At 40.8% G+C, this 16,261-nt stretch overlaps 1 protein-coding gene across 2 annotated transcripts in view; it reads left to right on the plus strand.

Annotated features, from left to right (window-relative positions):
- Positions 1-3,679: 3,679 nt before the first annotated feature.
- TEC (tec protein tyrosine kinase) overlaps positions 3,680-16,261 on the plus strand; it is a 121,842-nt gene continuing 109,260 nt past the window's right edge. For both annotated transcript variants that reach the window (XM_019741061.3, XM_074324649.2), the window contains exon 1: positions 3,680-3,807. In XM_019741061.3, the coding sequence (XP_019596620.2) occupies positions 3,691-3,807 (117 nt within the window). In that variant the 5' untranslated portion in view covers positions 3,680-3,690. The remainder of the gene's footprint in view (positions 3,808-16,261) is intronic.

A 16,261-nucleotide genomic window follows, 5' to 3' on the forward strand; every position in this document is an offset into this window, starting at 1 on the left:
AGCATTGTGTTCTACTTTTTTACACTTAATGTTCGCAAGTTTTTCTCCATATTTCTATTTTATTAACATAAAACTATTTTTGACAGTCTGACATTCCAAACTATTGATATATTTTGCTTAAAGATTTCCCTGTTATTGGACATTTAATTATATTTTATTATTATTAGTGGTGAACTTATAAACATCTTTGTATATGATGCCTTTTCTTTCTTTTGAATGATTTATTTGGCAGCTTTTCCCAGGAGTATAATTTTTGATTTTGTGTCCAAGATTTAAAACTTTTCTCTTTCTTCAATGTAGTTCCAAAAAAGCAACTACTTTCAACACATGATGAAAAGAAAGGCAGGCTTATCATACTACTGAAATGAAGTCATCTTTATGTAGGAACAGACTCTCTATAGAAAACTGATAAGGTCTGTATTATCTGTATGTTGTCATCATTCATTCATTCAACAAACATTGCTCACCTAGAATGGGCCAGGCCCCTTTAGGGGAGGAAGAAAGTTACAAAAAGAAGCCACAGAGTTACAAAACAAAGGGTGTGAGACGCTCCAAATACAAACACCACTTTATTTACAAATCTGTCAGGTTGATTCTGTGTATCGTCTTATGCATAACGTGGAATTTAAATGCAAGGTAAAAAGGCATTTTCTTCTCTCAAGGAACTGAAATTATGTCAGTCTGATATTGTTCACTTAAACACACAAATTTTATAGAAGCCATGGGAATATCTTGTAAGAAGGGAGCCCCTGTCTCTAATGCCTTTTTTTCTGTATCTTGGTTTTATTCAAGAAAGCAGTAAGAATATTGTTTGAATCTTCTCCTTGGAGGAAGAGGGAGAAATCTTTTTAAGTCCACCCCCAGATTCTTTCTTTTGATGGGTGCCCAATATAAAAGTTTGAGTTACATAGGCCTAAACTTTATACCCTTGTTTCCTATTAAAGCTACTGAACTTTCCACATAAGAAATAATAAAAGATGAACTATTTTTTTTTAGCCTACCACATCCTGAGTTCAGTTTTACACCTTTCGTGGATGTAGTTGAAATTCTCTAATAGTCTCTCTTTCTTTTCAACAACATCCCGCTGAGAACAATTGTCAGTATTCTTCATTACATGCTTTGGGGATGACACACCTGTGAAAACCACCTACTGAAACTGTTTGATTAATAATGTAATGAATGCTTTCTTCAGGAAACAGTATAACGTTTTGCAAACTACCCCGGTTATCACTGATACCAAATTATGTTTATCTGCATATGGGTCAGTCCTCTCTGGTTTTCTTGAGAACTAAGAGGGACAATATAGACATTTTCCTCTCTTTTAATTTTAAACTTTATGAAGGATTTGCTTTGCTTTCAGTCAAATTTCATAAACTTTGAGAGCTTCATTACCATTAAGTCAGAAATATGAGCCACCAGAGTCACCTAGCTAGCATAAGCAAAGTGAGTTAGAAATCTTCTAACTACGACATCAGTTAACCCCTTAAGACAGTTCTTTTTGGGATCATTCAATTTGATAAAAGTTTGATATATATATCTCCAAAAAATGTATACACATTTTAAGAAAGAAAAAAATGTATTAAAATTGTAATACAGTGAATGATGCTAACATTCATTTGATTAATGCCGTCTTTTGAGCGAACATGATACTACACATTGCTATCACAATTCAATTCAACTTCGAAAAGTAATACATAGATAACATCTCTTAAAATGTGTACATTTTTGGCACCCCCTGTATATATATATACATATATATGTGTGTGTATGTGTGTATATATATATGTATATATATATTAATTTTTATTGGGAGAAAACCGACTTTATTACCATAATTACATAATTATAACACACTACACACACACACACACACACACACACACACACACAATTTTTTTGCATACAATCTCAGAAGTTTCCCGACCTCTGCTCTTTCAAAGAACACCTGCCCTCGAGGAAATTATGTCAAGCAGTCAACTTGAATATCTGACTGGGCTAAAAGGCAGGAGAGACTGGGTCTGGGAGGAGACAGTACATCACAAAAGAGAAATTTTACTAGATTCATTCTGAGGACAGGTCAAATTGTGTTCAGGGTGCTCACCGGAGTGAAAGAAGATTTGGAGTTAGAGGGCCTTGGTTCAAATCCGTGCCCTCTTCCCATACCCCTGCTTTTTTTTTTTTTTTTTAATTTTATTGGGGGATATTAGGAAACAGTGAGTTTCTCCAGGGCCCATCAGCTCCAAGTCGTTGTTCTTCAATCTAGTTGTGGAGGGCGCAACTCAGCTCCAAGTCCAGTCGCCATTTTCAATCTTTAGTTGCAGGGGGCACAGCCCACCATCCCATGTGGGAATTGAATCGGCAACCTTGTTGAGAGCTCGCACTCTAACCAACTGAGCCATCCGGCCAGCCCTCCAGAAGCTCAGAGGCAGCTCGTTGTTTTCAATCTAGTTGTGGAGGGTGCAGCTCACTGGCCCATGTGGGAATCGAACCGGCAACCCTGTTGTTCAGAGTTCACACTCTAACCACCTGAGCCACCTGGCCACACTCCCCTGCTTTTTCTAATTAAGTAAGTCATTAAACTTCTGTACCCTTAGATTTCTTTTTTCCATAAAATGGAATTTTGTCAGATTTCTTCTCAGGTTTATTGTATGATTAAAGGAGAGCTTATAGGAAGGCATATTTTTAAGTCCCAAACAAGCATGGAGTATGATAACTATTAATGCACTTGCCATTCCTTTCATCTTCATGTTGACTGACCAGGTTCTGTCATTCAGCTCTCAGCTCCACCGTCACTTCCTCAGAGAGGCCTCCAGGACCGCCAGATCTAAAGTAGCCTCCCTCCCCTTCACTCTCAATTCCATCACTCAGCTTCATTTTAGTCAAGACACTTCCCACATATGCAATGGTTTTATTTTTACTTGCTTATTGATTATTTACTGTCTTTCTCCCTACACTAGACTAGAACTCCTTGAGGGCAGAGCCCTGTTTTGTATTCCCTAAGCCTGGAAGAGTTCATGGGACATGGTGGACACTCAGATTTCAGAGAGTCAGGATAGCAGCGGTTAAGGGTGCAGACTCTGGAGATTATTTAACTCTTCTCTATGTCTCCCTTTTACCACATGTAAAAATGAGGGATTCTGATAACAAACACGTACTTTATAGAATGGTAATACATGTGAAGTATCTAGAACAGTGCTTGGCACATTGTCAGTTTTATATAAGTACTGATTTCTACTTTTCGATGCGTTTGACAGAAGTGTTAATACATGAATATGAGTACAGGTGACCCTCTCAGTGTATCGGATACGCTCCGCTGCCTCAGGTGTGACAGTGAAGACTTACTCTTTTGGTAAAACTCGTTGCTTCGCTCCACTGCCCTGTGTCATCCGCCTGGCCCCCCACCGCTCAGCGGAAGAGGAGGTGTGTGGTCCCTAATTCCGACAGAGTAACCGGTAACCCACAGGTGGCACTGCTCTGGGTGCTCCCAGGCCAGGGATGTCCGAGCTCTCAGCGGGGCGGTTCTCCGGGGCAGGAAGCCCGGGACTAGGGAGTCCCTGCGTGTCGTTCGGGAACACAGGGGACACTTTTGCGACTTCCCCGGAACTCAGGCCTTGGGTCTCAAAACCGTGGCAGGGCGGTGAGAACCGATCGCCGCCCGCGGCAGTGAGCGGGGGGCGGAGCGAGCGGGGGATGGGGCGGGGCGGGATGGTCGCGGGCGGGGCTGACAGGCCCGGGGCTCCGGACTCCGCCGCGCCCGCCAGACCGCGCATTCTCTCCAGCTCCGCGCAGCCTGCGCTCTCCTGCCAGGTAAGGGCGCCGTGGGCCCTCGGGGGCACCCCGGGGACTGCAGGACTTCGGGCGAGGTAGGGTCGGGACGGGGATGCGTGCGGTGAGAGGTGACTTCCATATGCTTAGAGACTGACCAAGACTGACCATCGTGGAACGAGGAGGGATTTCCCCACCTCCGCGCCGCGGTGAGCGTGACGCGCCACGCCAGTGCGGGATCCTGTCCTCGTCCGTCCAGGAAGAAGGGACAGGTACTGCCGTTTCGGCGTCCGCCGCCTCTCCGCCTCCGGGGCCCCGGCTCTGGTCTCTCGCGAGGAGCATCCGCCCCTTTCTCTCGGGGTCCCGGAGCCGAGGCAGCTTCGCGGCAAGTTCAGGGTTGGGTTCGCTTCCCAGCAGCGTGGCTGGGTAGATTCCTCCTCTCTGCTGGGGCGGCAGCGCAGGCTTGATTGAAAGTTGGCAGAATCGACGCAGGTATTCCACAGTTGCACGTGTCCGCGTGCCTCACCCCACCAACTTCACTTTTTTTTCTTTCTTTTAGTCTGGGAAATTGTATTTAAATCTTGAAAACGGGTTCAGGGAATATATCAGAAAATCTAGGGCCTTGATCAACCCAGGAGTATTCACTTTTCCTCCTAAATTCAGGTTTGGAAACAGTATCATCCACTGCCATTCGTTGGAAACTGGCATATTTGATGAGAAGTGTAGATCTCAGTGTTAACTGGAGGGCTGGAGGCTAAGTGGGTTTGAAGGTTATCCAAAATAGTTGCTTTTTGAGCATATACCTTGCATTTCCCCCAGTTAGTGCCTATTTTTCCTTTGAGGAAATTCTGAGAATTAACTCTCTTCCAGATGATTCTCCCCTAAAGAGCTGGGGAGGAGAAAACAACCCCTACAAACAAGTGGGTTTCCAAAATAAGTTTAGGATTTGTCAGGTTAATTTGTGACACTAGTAGCTCCTTAGCAAGAATCTCATGCAGTACGGAATGTTATGATTTATATGGAGAAAAGAAGTGTGTCATTTTCTTATTAAGTATTTGAAAGTATTTTTTAGTTTAGTTACATTTTCACGTGTCTAGGAAAGACCTATACTTTCCCCATACTCCAGTTCATCTGATCAACCTATTACTACTCTTGCCAAGTCATGATGCTTATTGCAGTGGGTTTGTGTTAATGATCTGGAGTCTTCTCACAAGGATGTGTACATTTTGGTTTGTGGAACTGTGTAAGGCAAGTGAAACTGTGTAAGGCAAGTTTTATACACATGCAAATCAATACTGTGTTCTAGTCAGCAGTACCTTTGCCCCAAGTAGGCAAAAAATTTTCACATCTCAAATAAGAAAGAATATAGAATATTAATGTATGCTCTAGCACTTTTAACTTGATATTTCCCTTCTTATTCTGTATCAAGAATAAGAATGTTTTTTCAGCTGCTAGTTACTGAAGGGGAGGGACTCTGCTTTGTCATCTCATGGTAAAGCTCAGAGAATAGTGACTTTTGCTTCCTGAACTTGGCCCTTGACAGGGTGGTTGGAGGGGTTGTGGGCGGTGTCTGGCCAGTTTTATGCTTGGGGAAGAATTGTTGGTCTCCCTGCCTTCCTTTGAGTATTCAGAGTGCTAGGAGCCTGGGCCTTGGGCCTCTGAGCCTACAGGTTTCTCCAGGTTGACCTGGATGGTGCCTCCCCTCCCTGGCCCAGCTCTTCCAGCTCCTTCTCCATCCTTCCCATCCCTTCCACCCCACTCCATCCCTCCCCGGATTCCCACCCATAGGGAGAATCACCTTTTTGTTCAGGGCAGGGAGACTTGGTCCACATAGTTGATAGGCGAGTTGATCCTCAGCCTGGTGCTGGGTTTGCTGAGGATGCTCAGTAAATATCTGTTGATGACAGTGTCACTTGTTTCAGATCCCTTACTATGCCCTCCTCTTATCCAGTCTACATAGGCAAAGTGAGTGACCCAGGTGGAACCCAGATCAACCGCTTTGGGGGCCAGCTGCCTTGGTTGGTTTAGGGTCATAAATTGGGCATTCACACCTGTGAGAAAGGAGTAAAATTGGTCCATGGTCACTGGCAATGGTAAAATTACCCTGTACCATGTGATTATGCCATAAGAATAGCTTTGTTGGAAAGAATCCCAGAAAAGAGGGGCTTAATTGTTGCCTCATCTTCAAACTTGCCTCCACCTGGTCTTGTCTTTTTGTTTTTGCCCTAGTTCAACCAGTCCTTCCATCGATTGGATTATAACTAGTAAGTTTCCCACCTCATTTGATTACTCAGAACTCACAGCTCAGATGACCACAGCTACCGTGGTCTAGATGTGGAAAGTTACATTTTCTTGTGTTTAGGGGAAACAGAATGGAATTTTTCCAAACAAATTGTTATTAGGGAAAAAAAGAAAAAGCAAATAAATGTAAAAATGTGTGGGCATGGAAGCCAATGTGTTTTTGTTGTTGTTTTGTTCTGTGTTTTAGTTTTAAAGTCTTATCCTGGTTACATTTCTTTCTCTCTTAAGAAACAACCACTTGTAATTCTTTGAACTGGTTATTTTGTTACTTATTGCTTGTAGTTGATACTTCTTGAGCTTTTAGTTTGAAGCACTATCTGTTCACTTCCCAAATCCCAAGTCATGAAGATGACTGGCAGATGACGTGGAAAACAGTGACTTGGCTGTCTTTTTTCCCTCTAATCCCCAACACAACCACAGCTTCCTTATTTTCCCATCCTTATAATCGTTCAACAGTAATTTTGGTTAAATCAGTATTCATAGCTAAGCCAAGCACAACTTTTTGTTTTCCGTGGAGTTAGTAATTGTTTTGTTTGTTCATTTGCTTAGTTGTTCATCTACTCATCATTAATTCATCCCAAAACCCTGGCCAGTTTTTTAAATCGCTCCTCAGATGCCTCAGGTATTCTGTCAATTTTATTTTCCGGAAGATGCCATCATTGAGCCTCCTGACTGACTCTAGGCTGGACTGGTTGCCCACATGGGGCACAATTGTCACCCTGAGGACTCCCTTTGTCATCACCCAGAGGATCCCCATAATTTCTTTGCTGTGTTGGATCTCTTGTTACCTATAGCACATGTCTTCTTCTGTCTTGGTAGGATGAGGGTCATAAATTAGGCATTGAAGTCTGTGAGAAAGGAGTGAAACTGGTCCATGGTCACTGGCACTTCTTTGGCAGTTGACAAGAGTGTTGATGCTCAGCCTGGTTGTGGGTTCCCCATGGTAAGTATCTGAGCATCCCTGTTTTGTAGAGCACATCCTCAAGGAGCTTTCTGACAAAGATACAGGGGATGCCTATTATTTTTGAGACAACGAATGCCTGAAAATATCTGTTTTCCATTTGTAATTGATAGTTTGGCTGAGTGTAGAATTCTAGGATGGAAGATTTGAAGGCATGTTTCCATCGCCTTCTAGCTTGTAATGTTGCCATTGAGAAATTCAGAACTATTCTGATTCCTTAATTTTTGTTTGTAACCTGTGTACAGGTTACAAACCTGCTGAGTCCTTTCTGGAAGTTTATAGAATTTTTTCTTGGTCTCCATAATTGTGAAATGTCATGATGCTATCTGTACCTTGGTATGGGTCTGCCTCCATCCAGTGTGCTGGGCTCTTTGAATCTGGCAACTGACATCCTTCAGTTTGGGAAATTTTCTTGATTTATCTCATTAATAATTTCCTCCTCTCTATATTTTCTGTGATGTCTCTGTCAGAAACTCTTATTATTCAGAGATACGGCATTTTGGACTAAGCCTCTAATTTTCTTACCTTTTCTTTATTTCTTGGCTCTACTTTGGGGAGATTTCCTCAATTTTATCTACTCCACTGAGTTATTCATGAGTGTAATCATATTTTTAATGTTTTAAATTAAAAGCTCTTTTTATTCTCTGAATATATATATGCTTTCATATTTGTGTGTGTGTGTGTGTGGTATCTATTTCATTCTTGCTTTTGTTTTATGGTTTCAGTGTCATCACTCTGAGGAGTTTATTTTCTTTTAAAAGTATTTTCCTTCCTAAGCAGACTCAGTTTCCCTAAGTTGCTTTTGTCTGTTGATTTGTTTAGGTATCTCTTTCATGCCAGAGGCTTGCCTTGTATTTTTGATACCCTTGGTTGTCTGCTCATATTGGAGTGAGGGTGAACAAGCTGAAGATGTGCATGGGCTTGTAGACTACGCACTTCAAAGGGTGCACTGATTGAGTATAGGGTGATCTGGCTGGGTCTGTTATTTGGGGGAACCTCTGATGTCAGTATGTCTTGGGCTGTTGAGAGTCCTCAGAAAAGGCTCTTCCAATCTTTTTCTTGGACAGTGCGGGAGAGGCTGGTTGCCAGTGATCTGTGAAGTAGGTGGAAAGTAGCTGGAAGTCTCATTATCTGCATGTTCATATAACCCCCTCCATAGTATTTCAGTAAAACACCTGAGAGGTACCTCATGTACCCCAGTCCAGAGACCCTCTCTTTTTTACGCTCTCTGGGAAAGGGAGTGAGGAAGAAATGCCAGGTGCTTTTTGCTGGGGTGGGGGGGGGCAGTCACCTAACTGCTCAGAGTAGCGGAAGGGGTCTGTGAGATCCAACTGCTTTTTAAAGAGGCTTTCAATCTTTATTTTACCCTACTCTTCTCCCTGTGGAGGGTCCGATTACCCTCAATTATTTAGCATTTTGGACATTCTGTGGTATAAATCAGGTTGTTTTTTGGCTTTCCCTCACCCCACCAAAATGTTTTAACTTTTCTCTCTTCTCTCATTCTTCCCATTTTTGTAGGTTTATACATTAAATAAGAAAAAAAAAAACCCTTTATTATTTTATTAGGCTTTCAGGAGAGAGAAAGTAGAAGGTTTTGTTCAACCTGTCAGTGATGTCTGGAATATAGATTTCTTAACCAACCTCTTCTGAGAGACTAGCATGTTTCAGCCACAGCACTGCTGCCGTGTTCCCTGCCTTTATCAATAATAAACGTTTTCTAACCTGTCCGACCAAGTCCAGTTTGGACCTCAGATTCCTTCTTATACCACTCTAATCCTCCACTACCAATTGATCACACTTGTCATGGGAAAAACCTCTCTATTCCTTGCTTGGGTATTATATAGCTTACTGGTTACAGAGCCCTTGTTCCTATTTCTCAAATTCACTTTGTCTGGGAGGATTCATTGTCATCTTGGCCTCTTACCTTTCAGGGAAGCTCAGTTTCTTTAAATCTAAAATTTTAATTGAAAGGTGGACCTGGTGTCATTGGCAACCATGCGGAAGTTATCACTGTGACCTTATCACACAATTGCCTTACCACCAGCAGCTTCCTCTCTTCCCATTTCAAAACTCATGCCCTTGGAATGTGCACCAAGTTCCTGTTTCCAGCTGGGCTGAGCAGAGATGATTGACCTGCCCTGCACTTCGTGGATCATCCCAACTTTCCCAACCCTGTTTAACCAGTTGAGTCATTCCTCAGGCTCCCTTTACGCACTGTGACCTTCCAGAATTCTGTCCCAGTAGCTTGACAACATTGACGATGCTTACACACAGAGGAATGATGACAAGAGTCAACTTCCACTGACACTCGAAGAACATTGTTCTCAAACCACCTTCTCTGCACAGAAAAAGCAAAGCTGTGTACTCTTATGATGGCGGCTATGCATTGGGAATACAGAAAACACTACTGTTGGCATTTGTTCCAGTGCAGCAGGTGCAGTCGTGACTTGCTCTCTGGAGGAGGCTAGTGCAGGGTAAGATGGTTAGAAAATACTTAGCTGGAACCCACTAGGTATCATTATGAACGAAAGCTGGGCCCATGCGGCTACCTGCAGAGCTCCTTCCCTCTGTGCTTCCACAGGCATCCTTCCTTTTTCTAAATAAAACCTTAGAAGCCATTGCATCCTCTCTTTCCATGCCATTTGGTTTTTCTTCAGTGTGCTTAGTGCTTCATGTAAGTTCTTTTTGTCTTCTCAGCTGGATTGTAAACTCTCCAAAGGAAGAGCATAGCACTTGATAATATACTTGATCAGTGTACCAAATTAATTTTCCAGATAATTGTGGACACTTGGCAGTTAAAGGGAAAAAAGATATTTGGTCACAATTATCCACGTTGTGCCAATAGCCCAAGTACTTTGAATTCTTGCTTAGACTTTTCACTTCACTTTATAGACTGTGGCATAGAGCATTCAATATAAGTTTTCCCAAGTATAATGTTTGTCATATTATTTAGAAATATTCTTTATTGAAAACATTCTTGAAAGGACAATATATAACTCTAATCATAATAGTAGTTGTTCTTATGATTATGATTATTACATTTTTCCACGCGTATATTTCTTCTTACAATAGTGTTGTCATTGTCTTGGTTTTTATGGCTTAAGAAGAGTGGTTTTTAGAGGAGGGAGGGAAGTATGTGCTGATTAGATTGTCTAGTCTGTGAGTTTTGTTTCTAAAGGGGGCTTTTTGGATTTCAGCTCTCTCTCTTTCTCCCCTTACAATGGAGAACTCCCTGATTAATATCCTGCTCCCTTTATCTTTAAATTTTGTGAAGGTTTCGCCTGATTTAGTAGGAAAAAATTTTAACTTCTCTTTATCCTGAATAGAGTTCCAACGTCTTCCTGTTTACTTAGAAACTCATCCTCATGTATCCCTCGATATTGTGTTTCAACCACAAATTGTGGGATCTTCACATGACCGCCCCCAAAATGAAATTGTAGCTTTTTGTTCCCCTGCAAAGGAATGCTTTCAAGGTTTATTTTTCTACAAATATGGTTTAAGTATGTGGTAAAGTCAGTTTCTACCAGTGGGGCTTTGTTTCGTAGAAGGCACTTAGGTTTCTTTTATATTCTCCTGCTTTGAATGGTAAAAATGCTTGATCCTTTAACCATGCAGAGAAACAGAAGTACAATTTAACTGAGTTATGGATGATGTTAGATATGTAAATTTAGGTGTGAATGCTTTTTAAATTTTTTAAAGGATATTTAATGTGACATTGCATTAAATGTGACATTCTAGAAGCATTGCATTAAAGAATTCTTGTTCATAGGTTCTAGAGTTGTAACTAAAAGAGGTTTTTTTTGGGACTCAGAGCTGGTGATACATCCTCCTGCTTTCCTCAGACCAAGAATAGATTTCTAGATACCACTGAGATTCTACAATTCTCAGTGTGATTTTTGTACTCTCCCTGCCATCATTTAAAAAAGAAATGTTTAAAACACACACACACACACACACACACACACACACACACACATATGTACATGTACATACATACAGAGGGTGCCAAAAATGTATACATATTTTAAGAAAGGAAAAACTCAATATAAACAGATAACAAAAGATGAATACAAATCATGTGTATACGTATTTTTGGGTGTATACATATGTTAAGAGATGTTATCTATGCTCAAGCAGTAATTCGCCATAATCAGAAGTGTCTGGATGCTGATGGTAACCACTTTGAGCACCTCCTGTAATTGCAGAAGTCAAATGTGACTCGTATTCATCTTTTGTTATGGGTATATATTGAGTATTACAATTAATACAGTTTTTTCTTTCTTAAAATGTGTGTATTTTTTTTGGTACCCTGTGTGTGTGTGTGTGTGTGTGTGTGTAGTTAAGAAATGTAAACAATATGGAAGCTTACAAAGAAGAAGTTAAAAATTACCCCAGTACCATTCCAGAGAGAATCTTGGTGAATCCCTTGTCAGTCATCTCTATCATCATTTGACTTTTGAAAAATCTTTAGCAACTCTGTAGGAAATAACTAATGTAAGACTCATTCTATGTAACTGTTTATGTAACTCCATATTCTATCCACATTCTGTAATATTTATATGTATATGTTATTACTTTATGAGGTTGTAATTAGTTCAGGCATAATGTTCTTTGGGTAACGTTTCATATAGGCATTTTCTTTTGGGAATAATTATCATTTTTAATAGCTAGGTGATAGTCTGTTATGTTACTATATAATGGTATTTTGGCACTCCTTAATTTTTGGACATTTGGGGTTTCCCCCACCTTTTTTTTAGTAAGTAGTGCTGCTGCTATACTTTTTCTTCCTCTTTTTGGGATTATTTTCTTGGGGTATATTTTTCAAAATTCCACTCAGGTATTAAGGTTTTCTAACTTCTGTTGATTATTCTTAGAAGGATACAAAATAATAATTTGAAAATGCTCACTAGCTATATAAAGTTATATGACGTTTCCATTGTCTTCTTTTTTGACCGTTTAGGTCAACAGTATCTCCTTTGTGTGAAGATACCAGGTTTAGCTGGAGCTATGGAGGCCATGTTATATACCCAGTTGCAGGTCAGATAATAAAGCCAGAGTAACCTGACAGGTCCATTTGCAGAGACTGTGTTCTTGTTGGTGATGTCTAGAGCCTCATTTCACTTAGTTGGGTGTCTGGTAGGAAAAGTGTCCAGGGATCAGTAACAAAAGGTGGAGAGGTTATATTATCTGTGAAACTGCATTTGACCACAGTACCTGGTCTAGAGTTCATGAACCTTCCCGTAAGTGGGGGCGAGGTCATATTATAGTTCCATAGGGAACTTCAACCCTCCTACCCGTTTCCCCATTCCTGGACTGCATGAGGAAGTAGGAGGGGCAGGGCAACCAGCAACATTAGGGAATTTTGCATTAATGAAGTTTCTTTGTAAAGAACTGGAGCAGAGTGAATTCCTATTCATATTTTCCCCCTGACATCTTTCTGTTTAATGTTTGGAGTCTGGTTAGATTGCTAAGTCAGTTATTAACTGGTATTATGTTCCCATGCCTCAGGTGTTCCATCTATTAAAGCATAATGACACATAATTAACAGTCCACTTCAGAAAGATCTATGGCCTAATGCTTATAAAGGACTTTGAGCTTTTCTTGGAGTGTTTTATACATAGTCATGATTAATGCGATGGCTTGCTCTGTTTGGCAAAGGGCATCTACAGTATGCCCATTTTATAAATGAGAAAAGTGGGCCTTGTAGAGGATAATGGCTTGCTGAGAATCAGAGGGTAAATTTAATGTAGTGTCTGTGGAATTTTTCCTGGATTTTGTGGAACTGAAAATAAATTCTATGTGAGTGTGTATGTGTCTGGAAAGTGGATTTAACAGTTTTTAAGCACATGTAACCTTTTGAAGGGAAGGCTACTTCTTTGTAAGGAGGAATCATGTTTGACAAACTCACCTGAGTTTTTAAAGAGCATTAAATAGTTGTGGAAGTTAGGGATAAACAGTGATTTTCAAAGTGATTTTGAAAAGACTCCACGCAAAGGCTGTTAAATAAATTGAGTTAGTGGAAGGTTGGGAGAAATGTTTTTACAAATCAGGTATAGGGAGAGGGGACAAAGACAGAACAAAGGTTAAGCATAGATGGACATTTCTCATGATATAAACGTCAGTAAATGAGTCTAATTATTTTTTAAAAAATAAACAATGTAAGAGGGAGCACACAGTGTGAACTCCCAAGTTTATAGTCAACATGAACCCACTGGGACACTACAAAGCCACAGTGCTAGTCTTGTCTATGCAAAATGACAGGGAAGTGGTAAAGAAGGCATTTAGGTAAAAAGAATCCATCTGTATACGCTGATGGACATTCCAGTTTTTGACTCAAGAAAAAGATTCAGATATTATTGTAAACTCTTAACTACAGATGTTCACTAAGTGTATGATTCGGAACGAAGAAAGCTAGCTAAATCTTAGCGGTTGTTACAAATAATTCAGAAATTCCATTTTACCCGTTTTCATGATGCTGCGGCATCTAAGATAGTTTCATCAGTGTCCTGAGAAGACATGGACTTAAAGGAAAACAAATATATTTATTAGCCAACTCTTCAGTCTAGAAAGATACATGCTGAGAAGACATGTGGATCGGGTGCTCCCTCTTCTACCATGGCAGATGGAGCTCTGTGATACAGGGCCACCATTCATTTGCTCCATCTTTATTCCCAAATATTGCCCCACTCACCCCGCAGTAGTTAATGTTTATTGAACACATAACATGTGCCAGACACCATGCTAAGCTCTTTACATGCATTATCTCATTTAATCCTCCCGACAACCCTATGAAGTGGGCAAGATTAGTTTCAGCATTTTACAGATGAAGAACCTGAAGCACGGGGAGATTCAGGGAGATTTGGTTTAAATGGTGGAGCCAGAGTTCAGAGCAATACAGTCGGACTCCACAGAGTGTACCCTGACAGCTCTACTGAGCTATACACACTGAACTACGCTTATATTCCCCTCTCTTATATTCCCTCCTGGTAAACAGAGTTGGACAACCTAGCAAAAAACATAAAAGTCTGCCTCTAACCAAACAACAGCCACCTGTTCTTCTGGGTTTCACTCCAGATCTATAAGATGTCTTCAAAGCAGCACTGTTGAATGGAAATATTCTGTGAGCCAGATAGATAATTTAAAAGTTTCTAGTAGCCACATTAAAAAAGGCAAAACAGAACAGGTGAAATTAATTGTTAATTGTATATTTATGTTTTGTGTAACCCAATATATAAAAAATATTATAATTTTACCATGTAATCATATAAAAATTATTAATGCGTTATCAGAAACAACTCAGGATGTTAGCAGTACAATACAATGCAATGCAATACACTACCGTGTTTCCCCAAAAATAAGACCCAGCCGGACAATCAGCTCTAATGCATCTTTTGGAGCAAAAATTAATATAAGACCCGGTATTATATGATATTATATTATACCTGGTCTTATATTATATAAGACCCGGTCTTATAGTAAAATAAGGCTGGGTCTCATATTAATTTTTGCTCCAAAAGATGCATTAGAGCTGATTGTCCAGCTAAGTCTTATTTTCGGGGAAACATGGTATCTTATGAAGTGCAGTGGATAAAGTGAAATGTACCAAGCAATAAAAGTTGTGGTTAATGGAAAAATATTTCCTACTGCTTCAGTTCTAAATTTTACATTAAAATTAATTAAAAATTAAATAAGATAAAAAAATTTAGTTCCTCAGTTTCACTAGCCACATTTCAAATACTCAGTAGCTATGTGTGGTGAGTGGCTACCATATTGAATGGTTCAGCTGTATAGCAAAAGTTATTCTCTGTTTCCAAAGGCCCAGGGACTTCCAGGTACTCCATCCCCAGCCCGAACTCCTCTCAGCCCCCATCTTTTCTTCCCTGCCTATGCCCAGGGCTACAATGGACACTTGTGTAGGTTATGCACTGCAAAACTCTGGGATGTAGATCTAGTAGATTTGCTTACTTACTGTGATTGATTTTTGGAAGACGGAAGTAAAGTTTTTAAAGGAAGAAATACTTTTTCCTAACTCACACAAAGGCATTTGTTTGGCGGGGGGGAGGTGGCGGCGATGGTAGTAGCCCTTCTGTTCCATCCTAGCATTCCAGCTGCTGTGCCCAGGCATTATTCTCTTGTACACTCAGCACTTTCCAATGCCCACTGCCTATGCTTGGAAGTAATGAAGCAACTTCAGTCAACCTCTTCTCCCCTGGAAATACTCGTAATGTCACCAAGCCATAGTCACTCTTCATAGTAGTTTACCTTGGAGCAATTTGTCTTATTCATAGTTGTATCCTCAGTTCCTGGCACACAACAGTTGCTTAACACATTTACTGATTTGAATTGTTATATCAGTGTTCACTCAGGCCCCTGTATTGTGTCCTCAGTTGCCCTTAATGAAATTTAACCCAGGGCTGAGTTATCCAAGTGCTGACATGGGTCTCGTTCACCGAGTCACAGCTCACCCTTCATGTGGTACCCTTGCTCTAAATAAAAATAGGCATTATTGTTATTACTAATAATAGCTACCATTTATTGATCATTGTGTGTAAAGCATTGTGTTTAGCAATTTATGTGCATTATTTCATTTAATCTTTCAAACATCTCTAGGAGGTAGATACTATTATCCCCATTTTATGAGGAGGAAACTGAGGCACTGAGAAATTAAGTAATTTACCTAAGGTCACGCAGCTAGTAAGTGTCAAAGTTGAAATTTAAAACCAGTTCTGTCTGACTTCAAAGCCCTTCTGTGCTTGAAACAGCAGGACTGGGCTTCCCTGCTGGTATCTGGAACCTGACTGGCAAGTGACCTCACTGTAGTGGACTTCCTTCCTTTGCGGGAACTTCTCTGTCCCCAGTTCATGTGGTTTGGGCGGGGTATATACGAACCCCAGGGGTGGTCAGATGACTCTGCTTTGGCCAATCTGAGAAGTGCTTCCACCCGACCAAGTGATTGGTTCCAAGGTTAGCACGTGACCCAGGCTCATCAGTCAGGCTCCTTTTCTGCTCCACTTTAGGAAAGGAGGCATTCTTTGCCTCTGGGATTGGTTTTGCTGCTAGAATGATGTAACCTGGAGCTCCTGGTGGCCATCTTTCCCTGCTACATTGAGGAAGCTGTTTGAAGCAGGAGAGAATGAATGAGACCAGCATGTAGTGAGCAGTAGCAGTGAGTGGTGGTGAGAGCACAGCCAGCGTCATTCGAACCCTAGGACTCAGATGTGCCTGAAGCAGTCC

The sequence above is a fragment of the Rhinolophus sinicus genome, chromosome 1 (assembly GCF_057876585.1).
Source record: "Rhinolophus sinicus isolate RSI-liver-muscle chromosome 1, RSI-T2T, whole genome shotgun sequence".
Lineage (NCBI taxonomy): Eukaryota > Metazoa > Chordata > Mammalia > Chiroptera > Rhinolophidae > Rhinolophus > Rhinolophus sinicus.